This window comes from Pseudonaja textilis, chromosome 3, assembly GCF_049901715.1.
Source record: "Pseudonaja textilis isolate UNSWEBS1 chromosome 3, rPseTex1.2, whole genome shotgun sequence".
Classification (NCBI taxonomy): Eukaryota; Metazoa; Chordata; class Lepidosauria; order Squamata; family Elapidae; genus Pseudonaja; species Pseudonaja textilis.
In genome coordinates this window covers 39,078,773-39,095,029 of record NC_141992.1, presented here as the reverse complement: position 1 = coordinate 39,095,029, position 16,257 = coordinate 39,078,773, and the positions used below count along the sequence as shown (strand labels likewise).

Below are 16,257 nucleotides of genomic sequence, written 5' to 3'. Positions count from 1 at the left end.
TAAGAGTCCACGACCACCAGGAACATTTTGCCATGCATCGGGCCCGCTAGGTCGATGTGAATCCTGGACCAAGGTGCGCTGGCGCTTTCCCACTTAGTGGGGGTGGTAATTGGAGGGGATGGATGGGATTCCTGGCAGGGATGGCAGGAGCTTACCCATCTGATGATGTCATCGTCGAGGCCAGGCCACCATACGTAGCTGCGTGCTAATGCCTTCATCCTGACGATGCCAGGGTGGCCCTCATGCAACGCCTCCAAAACTTGGGTACGCAGTGAGGTCGGGATGACCACTCGTGTGCCCCACAGCAAACAGCCCTGCAAACTGGATAACTCCTGTAGGCGGGTCTTAAAAGGCGTGAATTTGGTTTCAACATCACTGCCCGGCCACCCCCTCCTCACCCAGTCCAGTACCTGGGCGATCGTTTTGTCTGCCTTGGATTTGGCGGCAATGTCAAGGGCAGTGATGGGGAGGTCCAGTTGGGTGACCTCAAAGATAGCATGGACCGGGCAGGATCCTCAGCTGGAGCAGGCAGGGGCAGCGGCTGAGGCGTCTGCGTGGGACAATGTTTTACCTGGACAGTGTATGAGTCTATACAGAGTATGCCGTTAGGAAAAGAGTCCACCTCGTCATTCTAGGAGACAGGACTTGAGGGGTCTGTTTGTCACCTGCTAGTAGACCCAGGAGAGGCTTATGATCTGTGACCAGCTCGAAAAAGTGGCCAAAAAGAAATTCATGAAATTTCTTCACTGCTGCGACAGCTGCTAAAGCTTCCTTATCGATTTGGCTATAATTGCGCTCTGTTGCAGAGAGCGTCCTGGAAAAAAAGCGATGGGAGCCATTGGGGAGCCTGTGGCTTAACACTGCCCCAATTCCAAAAGGGGATGCGTCCGCTGCTAGCACTAATGGAAGGTTGGGGTCAAACTGAATAAGGACCGCCTCCGACGTGAGTAGTGATTTGACTGCGCGAAAAGCGGAGTCTTCCTTGTGTCCCCAATGCCAAGACGATTTTTTATCCAAAAGTCTGTGCAGGGGTTCCGCCACAGATGCTTTATGGGGCAGGAAAGACGTGTAAAAATTCAATAGCCCCAAGAAGGCCTGCAGTTCCGCTTTGGAGGTTGGAGTGGGTGCCTCATGGATTGCCTTAACCTTGGACTCCAGGGGGTGAATGCCTGAGGCGTCAATTTTATAACCCAGAAAGTCCACCTGTCTAGTGGCAATGGCACATTTTTCTTTTTTTAATTTGAGGCCATGCTGTCTGAACCTCTCTAACACTGCTTGAACTCTCTGGAAGAGTTGGGGTCTGTCCCTGGCCGAGACTAAGATGTCGTCGAAGTAGGGTACTACACCAGGGAGGCCCTGCAAAATCCGCTCCATGAGGATTGAAAAATGCCTGGGACAACACTTAAGCCAAATTGGAGACGCTTGCACCGGAAAGCACCCCTGTGGGTGACAATGGTCTGGAGTTCCGCTGTTTGGTTGTCAACAGGGAACTGTTGATACGCTTGAGACATGTCCAATTTGGCAAAAATGCTGCCAGGTTCAAAAGTGTGTAATAAATGCTGAATGACGGGCACTGGGTAAGTGCTAACTTGTAAAAACTTATTAATTGTGGTTTTGTAGTCCGAGCAAATTCTCAGGCTACTGTCTTTTTTGAGGGGTGTGACAATGGGCGTCTCCCATTTGGCGAAATCTGTTGGCTCAATGACCCCTTGTTTTAATAATTTATCCAGTTCCGCATCTAATTTAGGCCGAATAGCGAATGGGACTCTACGAGGTTTTAGCCTGATTGGGACTGCTTGGGGGTCGACTGAGAATGAGATAGGGGTACCGTTATAACACCCCAGTTCATTGCTGAATACGTCTGAGTAGTCAGCGAATAAGGAGTCAGTGTCAGAGGTTGAGACAGCATGGACTCCTGTTAACCCTAGGCCGAGATGGGGGAACCAATCAAGCCCCAAGAGTGTGGGGAGGTTGCCGTTAACTACCACTAGAGGTAGGTGGCCTTTGAAAGTTTTAAAATTGACAAGAAACTTGCCTCTGCCGATTACAGGAATGTCCTTCCCCTGGTAGTCCTTCAGGCTAAACTGGCACTTCTGGAGCCGGTTTCTGGATAGACTGGGCTGTAGTCTCTTGAGGGTGCTCCAAGAGATAATTGAGAGCGCTGACCCCGTGTCAACCTCCATGCGACAAGGTTTACCTTCTAACAAAACGGAGAGAGAGATTTTACTAATGGCATGGCAAGCGTGCTTAGCATGGTGGCGAGTGACAGTTCAATACTTGCCTTTGGGGTCCAGAATGTGAAAAGGAAGGGTGCCTTTGTGCCGAGTTGTGAGCGGCTTGACAGACTCTAGCGATGTGCCCCTTTTTGTGGCAAATGTTGCAGGTGGCTCCCTTGAGTTTGCAGGTGGCCCTCAGGTGAGATCCACCACAGGATAGGCACAGGGTGATGTGCTTGGGTGAACTGATGCTTTCTTGCTTGGCTCCTACCTGCGGGTGTCTGGCGTGGGCGAGGTGGTGGATGTCGGCCGCATCGCTGGGGTCCTCTTCGATGACCACCTCTTCAGAGTGGACTGAAACTGCAATTTGCTTGGAAGCAGGACCTTGGATTTCGGTAGCTTAGTGTGCTGCCAGCTCCGCTGTCAGGGCTTCCTCGACGGCTTGCGCGAGGTTGAGGTCCTTCCTAGCGAGTAGGCGCCTTTGGAGGTGAAGATCCTTGACTCCGCAGACTAGCTGATCGAGGAGCATGTCATCCAGGTAGGTCCCAAACCCACAATGGAGTGCTGCAGTCCTGAGGACAGCCATGTACTGGTTAATGGTCTCTTTGTCTGATTGCTTCCTCATTCGGAAGGTGAACCACCTGGCAATCTGTGAGGGTCTAGGAGAATAGTGGTTAGTAAGGATTTCTAACAGTTCTGTCCAGGGAACGTTTTTTAACTCACGTGGAGCCACGAGTGCTGTGGCAGTATCAAAGACGATGGCTCCACAGTAGATCAGGAAATATGATTTTTTCCGGTGCTCCCCTGCATCAGCCAGCCCTATGGCGTCGATGTAGTGGTTAAAACGATTCTTGTATGACTCCCACTTCTCCTCATCCGGCTTGAACGATGGGAAAGCTGGGTTGGAGTTCATGATGAGAATCTCGTTGGATAATCTGTTGAGAAAATCTCTCTGGGGCAGCAGCAGGAAGGTTTTTTTTGTGCCTATGGCAGGCAAGTGACTTCAGCTCTGGGGAGGTTTTCACAACTCTCTCCCTCTCTCTGGATTCACACGAGGTTAGGCTGCAACGGCCGTTGGCAGCGTTTTGAAATTCGCGCCTGCGTGGGCGTCAGTGACTTTGAAATACAGCACCGCGCTGTACTCTTGGGCGGAAATTCAAATGACAGCCGTTTGAATTTCGCGCCTAAAGAAACGAGCGGCTGCGGCTCGCAGTGCTTCACTTTCCCTGTAGCTGGCTAACTAGCGGCTACAGACGCTTCTCACTCTCGCTGTTTGCTGACCGCTCTCTCTGGCTGCAGATCAGCGTTCGCTGTCGTTGCCTGCTGATCGTTCTCTCTGGCTGTGGATCAGCGGCTAGTGATTCAGCGGTTGCATTTTGCCTCTGGTAGCCATCCCACCCTCGTCGCCAGTGTTAAGTTCGGATAATGAGAGGCTGAACCAGGGCATGGGTGCAACAATACTTTATTAGAATAATAAAGGACTGAACGTGCTTGCCAAACCTGGAACTGGCTCGCAGCGATCAGCGACTGGTTGGACCCCGCAGCCTGCTTTTATAGCTGGCTTCTGGGGAGAACCAGCCAATGAGAGAGGGCAACCGCCCCTGCAGCGCGAACGGACCTGGGTGGGAACCTCTTTAAGCTCCAGGGACATAACAATCTCTTAGCTTGAATAATGTTTCTCAACTTCAACTACTTGAAGCTGTATAGATTTCAATTCCCAGAATTCCCCAGTCAGCATGCTGACCAGGGAGTTTTGGGAGTTGAAGTTCATACATCTTAAAAATTGCTGGGTTTGAGAAACACAGCTCTAAAGGGTTCTTTTTTGTGGAGAAAAGTACTTGAGGAGTATTGCAACCAAGAAAATCTCACAAACTCCTGGGAGAGATGCAGTATATAAATTTAACCAAATAAGTAATATTAGACTACCCTTCCTCAGTGTGATTGCTGCAAGAGGAACAAGGATCACAGTTCTACGAATTCTTGCCCACACGAGAGGTGGGAAAGAAATGAATATTTCCTCAAAGTCTCTTGGTAAAGGATGCCAAAATTAGTTTAAAGGATAAATAAGGAGTTTTAAAGGTTTTATTTTCCTGCAGAGAGTTTTCACATGATTTAGGGGAAAAGGTCATTTTCACACAAGAGAGGACCTAGGGCAGTGTTGGCAAACCTTTTTGACACCAAGTGCCGACACAAAAACATGTACCCGCACCCACGGAAGTGCCAAAAACCAGAAAAGCAGCTCCCCGGCGTGCATGTGCATGCCAGGAAGCTGAGTTTCTGGTTTCCAGTGCGCACGTGCCACCTGATCTGGTTTCTGGCATACATGCATGCACGAAGACCAGCTGGCCGGAGCACATATGCGTGCTGGAAACCAGAAGTTCAGCTTCTCAGCACGCTCATATGCACAGCCACCTGGTCTTCCTGTTTCCAGCGCCCCTCCACGCTCAAAGACCAGAGACACACCAGAACCTGAAGAGCAATGGGTGACAGCTGGTGTTCCCGGAGAGGTAGCTCTGCGTGCCACTTTAGGTATGCGTACCATAGGTTCACCACCATGGACCTAAGGTAATAGTGCTTTTCCTGGAAAGCTGAATATTTCTGCATGTGTTCAAAGATTTTTGTATATCTCTTTTAATTAGATTGGCTTCAGCTGATTTCCCTCAAGGACATTTTTCTCATGTCTTTATTGATGAGAGTGGCCATGCTGTGGAACCAGAGAGCCTGATTGCCATTTCAGGTGAGGAATAACTTTTCTGTAGCTTTTGATCCCTTTCTCTTCTACACAAGACGAGCATGTTCATTTTCAGTAGGACCGAATGGAAATGATATATCATCTACCAGGTGATGAGAATATTGTCATATATCTTCGCTCTGGTTCTTGTCAACTAACTTGCACTTCCCCAGTCTGGCATTTGCCAGAAGTGTTGGTAGTTGTGGTTCCAGAATTTCTAGTAATCTATGTTTTGGAGAGACGGAGTCCCTGGGGAAGGTTGAGGAAGTCCATTTCTAGATATTTGAATGTTCTGCTGTTGAAGATACAGAATGTTTTGAATGGCAGTTTGTGTTTATAATAAAGCCTTCCAGCAGCATTTAGCACATTGCGTTAGCTTCTTACCAACAACTAACAAACTAGCAGTTGTGGAGCTGATCAGTTCTAGGTTTTAATACTTATTAGTTGTGATGTGGAAATAGGAATAATCTTTGCCTATTGTTAAACAACTCACAAAGGGAAACTTTGTGAAATGGGCCGCTAGGACAGGCCTTTCCCAATTGTGCTGACAGAGGAGGACTGTAATAGATCCCATCAGTCAAAGAACTCCATTGGCGGGATCTAAGAAAAGAACCTTCTCTGCTGTAGTGCCGTCCCCTTGGAACATTCTAGCCCCTGGAGTAAGGCCTACCCCCACCCCCCTGTCCTTCTGTAAGAGCCTGAAGATCTGGCTCTATCAATTGGCTTGGAGACTCAATAGGAGAGTATCACAGTGGAGGTAGCTATTAGACTAATAACAGGTCCCACTCTCTCCGTTTATGCATCCTATTCCAGCTCAGTCCATTTTTTAATTCATATTGTTGTATGTTTATAGTTTCTTTGTTTTCCTATTGTTATATTTACATTATAATTTTGCATTCTACCATTGTAAGCTGCCTAGAGTAGCCCCACAACAAGATGGGCAGCAAAAATTTTTTTTAAAAAAACCTAAGAGTTCTTACTGTAGATATTTCTGTTGTATGTTGAAAGGCTATTTGTTTGCTTAGTGTTTTTTATTTCCTCTTTTTAGCTTTTTATAAGTGCTAATATTTAGTACTTGTTTTCTCATTTTTAATGTTGCTTTATCTTATTCCATGTGCATGTTTTAATATGAATGGTTTTTATATTTTAAGTAAGCAACCTAGCAAACTTTGGGGGGGAAAGGAGAAGAAATGCTAACAAAGCAAATAGATTTCCATCTCTCTTTCAGGTATTCTTGACATGATGGACCCAAAGACAAATGTCAATGGAGGTCAGCTGGTTTTGGCAGGAGATCCCAAGCAACTAGGACCAATTTTGAGATCTCCTCTGGCAGTTCAACATGGCTTGGGCAAGTCATATTTTAATGTAACAATTTATATGATGCAAAATAGCTATTTAACGGTAAAGAACAAATGTAAAAAAATGTAAAGCCATTGAACTCTCACATTACCATTGAATAACCATAGTGCTAGTGATGTCTGTTTCAAAAATAGCTCTGAGGGAACTCTATTTCCACTTCTTGTGCCATATCCATCATTGGACGTTGGCGATCATGTTGGCAATCCTATTTTTATCAACAGCTACATGAAAAAGTGTTGCTGAGTTTTGTCCAAACCAGTCCCTTAGATTTTGAAGCCATGATGTTCTTCTTCTGCCTGGATCTTGTTTGCCTTCAACCTTTCCCTGGAAGATTAAGTTGAAGTATGCTGTATTTTTCTAGGTGTCGCATCACATGTCCAAAATATTCTAACTTTTGCTTTTTTATGGTTTTGATGATTTCCTTTGGTTTTCCCAGGCAGTTTATCATCTCATTTATGATTTTGTCAACCCAGCTTATATGTAATGGGGAACTCTACTGTCTTCCATGAATCCCATTTCAGTTTGTCTTTAGACTTAATTAATGATGTCTCTGAAGTGGTTGTTTCATTGCAAAGGATACGAGCAGTGGTAAAGTCTTCTTAAGAAATTCTACCTATGTGGTTTAAGATTGTTTCAAATTAAGAAAGTTCTCCACTCCTCTACTCGTAGCAGAATACCTTATACCACCAGACTTGAAATTTTAGACCTAGACAACTTAGAACTATGCCGCCTTCGATCCGATCTAAGTATAGTACATAAAATTATCTACTGCAATATCCTACCTGTCAATGAATACTTCAGCTTCAACCACAACAATACAAGAGCACACAATAGATACAAACTCAAGGTTAACCGCACCAAACTTGATTGCAGGAAATACGACTTCAGCAACAGAGTGGTCAATGTCTGGAATACTCTATCTGACTCTGTGGTTTCTTCCCCAACCCCAAAAACTTTAACCTTAGACTGTCTACTATTGACCTCACCCCAGGGAAGAGGTCTATAGGGAGCGTGCATAAGTGCACCAAGGTGCCTACTGTTCCTGTCCTATTGTTTCTTTTTTTATTCGTATCCATTTCATGTATTCATAACCATGTTTATACTTATACCTGTTATCTAATACTTGCTTGACAAATAACTCAATAACTAACTAAATAAAAATATCCACAAAATGCTCCAGGAATGTATGTTATATGTTAGTTACCTTGGCTGAAATTTTAGGAGTATTCTATATTGATTAGAGAGATAGTCATCTTGTTGTTTCTAGAAGTAATTAGCCCATAGGATTTTCCCCTAGACTGGATTGTTTTACTGCTCTAAGAAAGGGAAGTTGTGTAGAGGGACAAACTGTCCTAATTTTTCAATGCTTATGAGACATTTTTGCTTTTGTAGGACTTTCTTTGCTGGAAAGGCTGATGTGCTTCAACCCATTATACCAAAAGACAAATGAAAAATACAACCCACAATTTGTCACTATGCTTCTGCGTAATTACAGGTACATTCCATGCTCTAATTTCCTGTCAAAATCAAAAGTAGGTTTTTGCCATAAATTCCTCCATGACATTGGCTGAATGAGTGGGATTTCTACTTTGGAAATTTCTCCAGTGACAGTTTTCAATAATAATTTGCACCCTATGGTCTGAGAGTTGTAATATCGGATGATTGTTAAATAATTGGTTGTAAATCAAGGGCTACCTGTAATAATATAAGTGCCTAGGTGAACAATATCATGTAGCTTTTATAAAATTCTCTGTTCACCCTAAATCACAGAACTTCATTTACCCTGCATGCCTAACTTAGTTACTGAATTACCTGGATTCAGTTCGCATACTACTGTGATATCAAATCACAAATTAACTAGACTGAGTTCAGCTATAAAAAGGTAAGTAAGATCAGCATGTTATGAAAATGGAACAGGTACGACTTCAATTGATTTATTTATGTATGTTGTCTAAAATCTCAGCTAGGCAGACGTATAAGTGCCTTGGAAAGAGTGCAGCTTTTTAGAACATAATTGCAGAACATTTCTGAGATTATTTCCTGACAGAACAGTGAACCAGTAGAACAACTTGCCTCCAGAAGTTGTAAATGGTCCAACACTGGAAGTTTTAAAGAAGAGATTGGATAACCACCTGTCTGAAATGGTGTAGGCTTTTCTGCCTAAGCAGGGAGTTGAACTAGAAGACCTCCAAGGTCTCTTCCAATTCCGTTATTCTATTTATAATACATATGGAAAGGCACTGTGCATTCCATGTACAAAGTTCTATCCTGTTCTTTGCTCATTCTTCTCCATAGATATGCTTATGAAGAAAGGGCTTGCTTTTCCAGTTTTGTAGATGGGGGTTATCTCTGATAGACTTGACCATGCGGTCTAGAGAGCCTGGAGTAGCACAAAAGCAGGCAACCCAGGCCTTCAGGTTCTAATCTCTGGCAGGAGATAAAGAAAACATCATCCTCTCTCTTGTAAGTTGTTCAAGTTTGCTTAGATGCTAAAACTTCAGCCTTCAATTCCAGGTCTCATGAAGACATCCTCAGATTCTCCAATGAAAAATTTTATGATGGAAAGCTCCTGGAATGTGGTGATCACCTAATTATTCATTCCTACTGCTACTGGAATGAACTGCCCAAGGCGGTGAGGAGCTTTATACATTGAGCAGGATCACATTTGCATAATCACATACATGTATTGTGAAATACTTAAGGTTATTTTTTCCCCTTTCTTGCAGAAATTTCCTATCATCTTCCATGGGGTCTGTGGGGAAGACCAGCAGGAAGGGAGGAGCCCTTCATTTTTTAATACTGCTGAGATTAGTGTGTTGATGGATTATCTCAAGAAACTACTTCTAGAAAATCAGGGCAAAAAAGGAATCAAAACTCTTCCCAAAGAGATTGGGGTCATCTCCCCATACAGAAAACAGGTGGGACCTTCCTCAGCTGACTAAACTAGACTCTCTTCTTTCAGGAATGGTAAACCCATGGTTTCTTCACGTGGTCAAAATATCCTTTGTCTGATGTAACCAGAAGTTTCCTCAATGGCTTCCATGCCTGTAATTTTCAGGAGGATGTAATCTGTAACATAGATGAGCCAGAATTTACAGCCATGACATCAAAAATGCATCAGACGTTATTCCAGACATGGGATTTGTTTTGACAATTTGCAAATATCCTACATTATGCCTCATGTTCTCCATATGTGTGCTTTGAATAGCATTATAGTGCCATATGCATCCAATATTTTTATACTTTTGATATTAAAACGCACTATAGTTTTAAATATTTCAGCATTGCTGGAAAAATGCTTAGATGTTTATGGACTTGGAAGTAAGATAATTGTTTTATACTTCCTTTGTTCCCAGCATATACTGTAACACTGAAAAAGAAAGCACAGACATGTATGTACTTAAGATAAAGGAAAAAAGGCAAGTGTTTCACACCTGCAATTGGCATTGAATAAATAAAGAATCAGCATTACAAAGATTTTATCTCCACCGAGGACCAATAATTGAACTAAGGACTAATGATACACTAATTTCTCTTTCTGCTTAGGTAGAGAAGATAAGACAGGCCATAAATATGAAATTAAAGGACCTGATGAATATCAACGAACTAAAGGTAAGATCTGGACCAAGAGAGCCTTGATTATGTACTGTTATGTCCTACATTGGTATGACCAGGTAGGACCTAATATACTGCAATAACCATGCATGCATAGCATCAGTTGGATTTTTCTATTTTTTTAAAAAAAAATCCTTCAGTTATTAAGATCCAACAATCATATCAGCCTTTACTGTAAATTTAAGATACATACTCATGTTAAACATTCAGAAACCAGGATGAACACACATGAACAATGAAAATACAGTGGAACTTTGGGAAAGGTGGATTTATTGTAACAATGTACTATAAAAGGTTCTTCACATCTTCCCTGTCTGCACCTCCTCGAGGGTAGTCCTCACTTAACTGTGGTAATTGGGTCTGGGAATTCAGTCATTAAGTGACGCTGTTCTTTACCCTGAAGCTATGTGACTGTGCTAACTTAACAATGGCAGTTGCGGCAATCCCAGTTGCTGCCATTAAGCAAATCCCACATGGTTACAGCATCCCATTGTCCGGTGATTGCTATTTGCAATCTCTTGCCAGTTTCTAGATGACCTTGCTTGTTGGAAGTTAGCAGTGAAGATCCCGAATGGTGATCATCTAATTGCAGGATGCTGTAACATCCTAATTGCAAGCTAGTTGCCATGTGCCCCAATCGTGATCATGTGACTGCAAGTTGGGATGCCATGATGGCTAGAATGTCTAGAACCCATTGTAAGTCCAGCTCATTCAGTGCCATTGAGTGAGATGTTATTTAACAAAGGCTACTTATGTGCTTCACAGTTTGGGAAACCCAGTTGTAATGAAAGGAAAAAGCGCCCCACTAAGCCCATCTATCACTCTGGAGTTCCATAACTCCTGCATCCTAGCTAGAATTCTTTTATGTTTCTGCACCTCAGGTGGGCTCTGTGGAAGAATTCCAGGGTCAGGAGCGTCGCGTGGTGCTCATTTCAACAGTACGCAGTAGCAGCAATTACTTCGGAATGGATGAAGAGTTCAACCTTGGTTTCCTCAATAATCCCAAGGTATCACATTGATCTCTCACATGCTATATAATCTTTAGCACACCCGGGACTGATTGGCCTTTTTATGGGACCAGAACAGTCCAGAAATATATCCTCCCAAGTGGCTTTTCCTTTTGAGGGGCCATTAGAGAAACTATAACAAAATGTAATTTATTTTGTGTTTTTGTACATGCCCAGATTTGTCTAGTAAATTTATTGTTTATAACTTAATGTGTGATTCAAGCCATTTCTGATTATTTAAGAAACCTTGGATAAATAAACCATGGGTTAGTATATACTTTCACGTATCCCCATATCATATTTCTATAGCTCCAGTTTGTCCTAGAAATATAGGAAGAATTTCAGGAAAGGATTATTAACATCATCTACTCTCTTCTGATGCTTCAAAACCAGTGATATAAGACTGCTAAGACTACTATAAATCTAATAGCTCTTTTAGAGCAGGACCGTGTGTGCTTTACACAGGAATTTCATCAGTTGACATTTTTACAACTTTCTTTAAACACCTTTATGGTATGAGCAAAGTATGATTTATCAAAGCATTTTAGAACAAAAGCTAATATAACCTGAAGCTCTGCAAAGTAGGAGTTTCTTAGCTCTTCTGTTACCACCAGGTGGTGATCCTTAGTTAAGTTCTAGACTGTTTTTTATTCTCTGTCTGGATCCATAGCAACCATATGGATAAGTTCCTGCCATTTTCTTAGCAACTGTTTTAGAAGTACAGATAGACCTCAAATTATAAACATAACTGGGACCAGAATCATTGCTAATTGAGTGAAGGAGTCATTAAGTGAGATATCACTTGACTGCTTCACTCAACCATAATTTTGACTCTCCCAGTTATCATTAAGGGGCAAGGGTGGCCTTGGGTGTCCCAGCACAAGCTGTAGGGCCCACTTGTGCATAGAAACATGCCATGGTCTGGAAGGCCTTGGCTGCTACAGGGCCTACTGACATGTAGGTTCCTGCTGTAACTTTGGATGCTATGGCCTGCTCCCTATCACAAGCTTGGGAGAACGTGGTTGATTAGAGTTCACCAGTGTGTGGAAACCTGCTGCAGACAGAGAGATCCAGGCCTTCCCCACACCTCACCACACCTGGGATGCCTTGACTGGTCACCAGGCCCAGCAGTGCGTGTAAATTGTTTCACTTGCACCTTTGTGTTTTTCTGCAGCTACTAACAGGCACCCTTCCTACAGATGATGCCTTGCACCACTCTACAAGTGGGCACCATTGTCATGATCATTAAGGCTTTCCTCCCCCAAATTATGCATGCTGAATGATATAAATGGCCCTTGCTTGCAGAATGGCATGAGATGGCCTCTGTAGGAAAAACATATCTCACATTGGCTAGGTGTGCTGGTCAGCAGCTGCGGGAAAATACAAAATGCAGCAATTTATGCTCAGCTCTGTAACGGGCCAAGACATTCCAGGCATGGTGACTAGGTCATAAGTCCCTTTGTTCAGCATTACTGTAACTTCACTATTTGGCCGCTGAAAAGTTGTTAAACTGGCGTAAAGTCACCCTGTTTGTGCCAAAAGTGGGACTAAAACCCCGTTTCCTCCATTCTTAGTTCAGCTTCTTAACTAAGGAAAACCAAACATCACCAATTTGGGAATGAAACCCCTGTTGTAGTAGTTTTGTATTAGATAAAGGCTATTTCTTAGAATATCCAGAAGATTCAGTTAGGAGATGTAGGAGTGGAAATTAAGGAAACTTTTTATCATCTTTAAGTGACAATTATGAAATCTGTATCTCAATACTTGAACGTTTTATAGTATGTGGAATTCTTTACCAGTGATCTAAGATGCTAACTTTTTCTCTTTTTGTATCACTACTCCTTTTCATGTTCAGCGCCTGAATGTGTCCCTTACAAGAGCTAAGGCGCTCTTGATCATTATAGGCAACCCAACTACACTAAGCAAGGATCCATATTGGAATGAGTAAGTGTTGACCTCCTTATTCCTCATGTCTTTGCCCAGCTAGTAATTTTTTTTTTCCTCCTGCAGTGAATCAGAGGCGCAACTGAATAAGCAGTGCTAGAGATTCTTTTGAGATTTTCAGGTAAAGAATTGCTAAGTTACAGTGCCTGGTGCTACATGAAAAGAAGGAATCAATATTTCATCTAGATTCTATACTTCTATGACATGGAAGTGCTACATACCCCAGTATTATCTATTCCTACAGTCTTCAGCTTGAGAAGTCTCATAAAACCTGTATTGAAAGGTTTATTTGCCATCTGGAATCTCATATAGTTGATCCATGACTGCCTCAGTGACCCTGCCACTTCTGTAAGTCTGTAGAGATTCTCAGTCATCTAGGTCATGATTGTCCCAAAGGTGTTTTTTTCAGGAGGCAACTGGACTTTGTTTTCTTTTCGCTTCTCATCCAAGAAGCTTCTTCAGCTCTGACAGAATAGCCGTGAATGGAAGGATTTATATTCCTTGGAGACAGCTCGTCATTTGCATTCTTTTAGAATGTTGTTGAAGCACTTGGAGGTTTACCTGTGTCCTCAGAGTCACCTGAGTAGTGCTCCTGGTTCCTGTAGTCTGCAATTTTTTCTCCCTCTGGAAATTCATTCCTACTCCCACATTGTTGAAAGGGTGTTCATTACAAACTGTGTAGCTAAAAGTCTGTAGAGATTCTCAGTCATCCAAATCATGGTTGTCCCAAAGGTGCCCCTTTAAGAGGTAAATGAACTTTCCTGTTTTTAGAGATTCTTCAAAGAAAAAATAGGAAAGTCCAGTTGCCTCCTGAGGGGGCACCTTTGGGACTGTCACTTCTGTAAGTAGTTCTCAAAAGTGTGAGTTGTTTAAGTCCAAATGTATCCTGTTTTCCCATTCCAAATTCTGATCTGCCTTAATTGGATTAATACTTCAACTATGTCCACAGGTTTCTTAAATACTGCAAACGCAACCAAGCTTGGAAGGGATATAAACACAGTGAAGTAGAGGATGAGTTGCCAATAGCAGCGCTGTCTGCTCTCAACATAAATGATCAGCCAGCAGGTAAGGAAAGGACTGCAGTGTTGAAAGCAACCTTTAATTGTTAGTCATCCTTTGGATGTTTGGAAGAGAGCCAATTTAACTTGTTCATTTTCAGATTGGTGGACTTGGGGGAAGAGAAGGGAGAGTCAGCCCTCAAATTAAGGAAAAATGGGGCTAAGTTGAACAACCTTAAGTTGAAGGAAGCCAAAAGCAAGAAGTAGGAAATATTCTGCCCATGAAATAAGCATTTAACAGTACTCTTAAATGCAAGTCAAATTGCAATAATATTAGGTCACGAGTCAATGTTGTAATTTTTACTCAGTTGCTACTCAGTTGTACAATAATTATAACCAACTCCCTTTGTCCTGTATGCATGAAGCATGAATTTTTGCAGTATTAATCTCAGGAAGAATGAACTCTGGAGACATCCTATCAACTTTTTGGCTTGCAAAATGGGAGGGTGTGGACCAATTAGAGATTAGAGTTGGCAATTGTGCCCATACTGTGTGGTGTGGGGGAGGGAATATTTTTGTTAGCCCTCTGCTTGGAAGCCACAGCATTGGCCAAATGATGATTTTTCAACTTCCGTATTGGCTGGTGATAGTATTGATGGCTCATAGGCTGGCGTGATTTGATTAGATTTTACTGGTTCTCAGAATCCCGTGATCAGCAGCTAGGAAGAGGAAGCTCTTGTGAATTGCCTCAAGTGTTTAAAGGGGATGGGAAATTGGAATGTCATTGTTTAAGGGATGATGTTGTTCTTTTATAAGCATTACATAGACTGACAACTGATATCCAGCCAAAATCCAACTTGCTTGCAGTCTTTAACCTTTCTACACTGAAACTTTATGCATCTTGGAGAACAAGAGTTAAGTGTACCCCTTTAAATGTTCAGAAAGGCTGCTTGGTCAGTGCAAGGATAGCAAATAGATTTCCTTCTCCTTTCTATCCGCCTACCTGCTTCACCTAATTATCTTATCTACAGATAACGGCTTACAAGATAGTTATATCCAGCAGCAAGTGGAGCCACAGTGGAGATATGAACATTGAAACTAGTGCTGTGTCTTAAGCACAATCCTGGTGAATGCTGCCTTCTTGATCCTTTCGGCAAGATTGACAGAGAAGACAAGTAGCCAAATTTTATTTGATCTTCATACCTTCTATTTCTCAGGAGTAAATATCAGGGTTCTCAAAATTCTCTGCTTAAAAAAAAAAAAATTAATGAGATACAAGTTCATGTGTGGTTACCAATAGCGACTGAATTATGTATTCTTTCATGAGTGGCTACACATTTGTTATGCTGAGAACAAGTGCATATGAGCACATGTTGGGTAGGTCTGAGGAATTAAATTACAGGAATGGTAATTGAAATATTTTTGATATTTCAAAGAGATTATGAGTAGAGATTATGAAGAATTTTGGGGAGAGGGAAACTTATCAAAACTTGTTAGTCTCAAGACTTAGATTTTATGTAACCAGTTTTTGTACTAAATTTATTAAAATATATAAGATTTAATTATATGCACCATGATTCTGTATTAGTTATAAAATTCTCTTGTTTCATCCTTTCCCCTTTTCGGGATGGGGGGTTATCAAGGACCAGGGTTTTTAAAAAATCATTTTCTACCTATATCCTGTTGCGATATTGTACTGAAGGCAAAGCACAAGCCAGTGTCCCTCAGACAAAAATGCAAGAGAACACTAATCAGAATAGAGGCTAATTTCTCCCAGGCATGCATATGAAGATTTTGGCAGCCCCTTGCCTTTCAAGGTTACGGAGGGAGACTGACAAATACATTGGCTTCTAGTCCAGCTTCATATGTTGCAGAATTCCACAAATCTTCCTTCTGTTATTTGTGAAAACATAAAGCTGTGAAAATCCATACAAGCACCAAATTACAGAATTAGTATAAAAAGCAACATAGAATTAAGTCATATAAACTGTTGGCCCTATACCCAAATGAACACAAAAAAGAATTTGGGAAGTTTTTAAGACGTTATCTTAAAGCAGGGGGTCTTCAAACTTGGCATCTTGAAGACTTGTGGACTTTAACTCCCAGAATTCCCTAGCCAGCATCATACATAGCATGACAGATGCTCAGCTTTTCTGAGGACTCAGCCTGAATCAGTCAGAACCACAGTATGGAGGAAGGACTTATTTTTCTCCCTTATTATCAAAGTGCTGAAATTGAGTTTTTATCTACTTCTGGTTAGCCAAGTTGAATATAAAAGATTAAAAAAACTATAACAGATTAAATGACAGGGGAGGCAAAGTTGCCCATTTTCTGTTTCCTCCCCCTGCCTGGCATTACACAGGTGTGTTGAATTTAGATTAACCACC

The 16,257-nt window shown here is 42.2% G+C and overlaps 1 protein-coding gene across 1 annotated transcript in view; it reads left to right on the top strand.

The window, feature by feature from the left end:
* Positions 1 to 15,437, top strand: part of MOV10 (Mov10 RNA helicase) — a 44,471-nt gene extending 29,034 nt beyond the window's left edge. The window contains exons 13-22 of the mRNA XM_026712919.2: positions 4,856 to 4,953; positions 6,176 to 6,295; positions 7,699 to 7,801; positions 8,821 to 8,938; positions 9,033 to 9,224; positions 9,853 to 9,918; positions 10,803 to 10,928; positions 12,784 to 12,872; positions 13,822 to 13,937; positions 14,902 to 15,437. Coding sequence (XP_026568704.2) covers positions 4,856 to 4,953; positions 6,176 to 6,295; positions 7,699 to 7,801; positions 8,821 to 8,938; positions 9,033 to 9,224; positions 9,853 to 9,918; positions 10,803 to 10,928; positions 12,784 to 12,872; positions 13,822 to 13,937; positions 14,902 to 14,966 — 1,093 coding nt within the window. The 3' untranslated portion in view covers positions 14,967 to 15,437. The remainder of the gene's footprint in view (positions 1 to 4,855; positions 4,954 to 6,175; positions 6,296 to 7,698; positions 7,802 to 8,820; positions 8,939 to 9,032; positions 9,225 to 9,852; positions 9,919 to 10,802; positions 10,929 to 12,783; positions 12,873 to 13,821; positions 13,938 to 14,901) is intronic.
* The last annotated feature ends 820 nt before the right edge of the window (positions 15,438 to 16,257 follow it).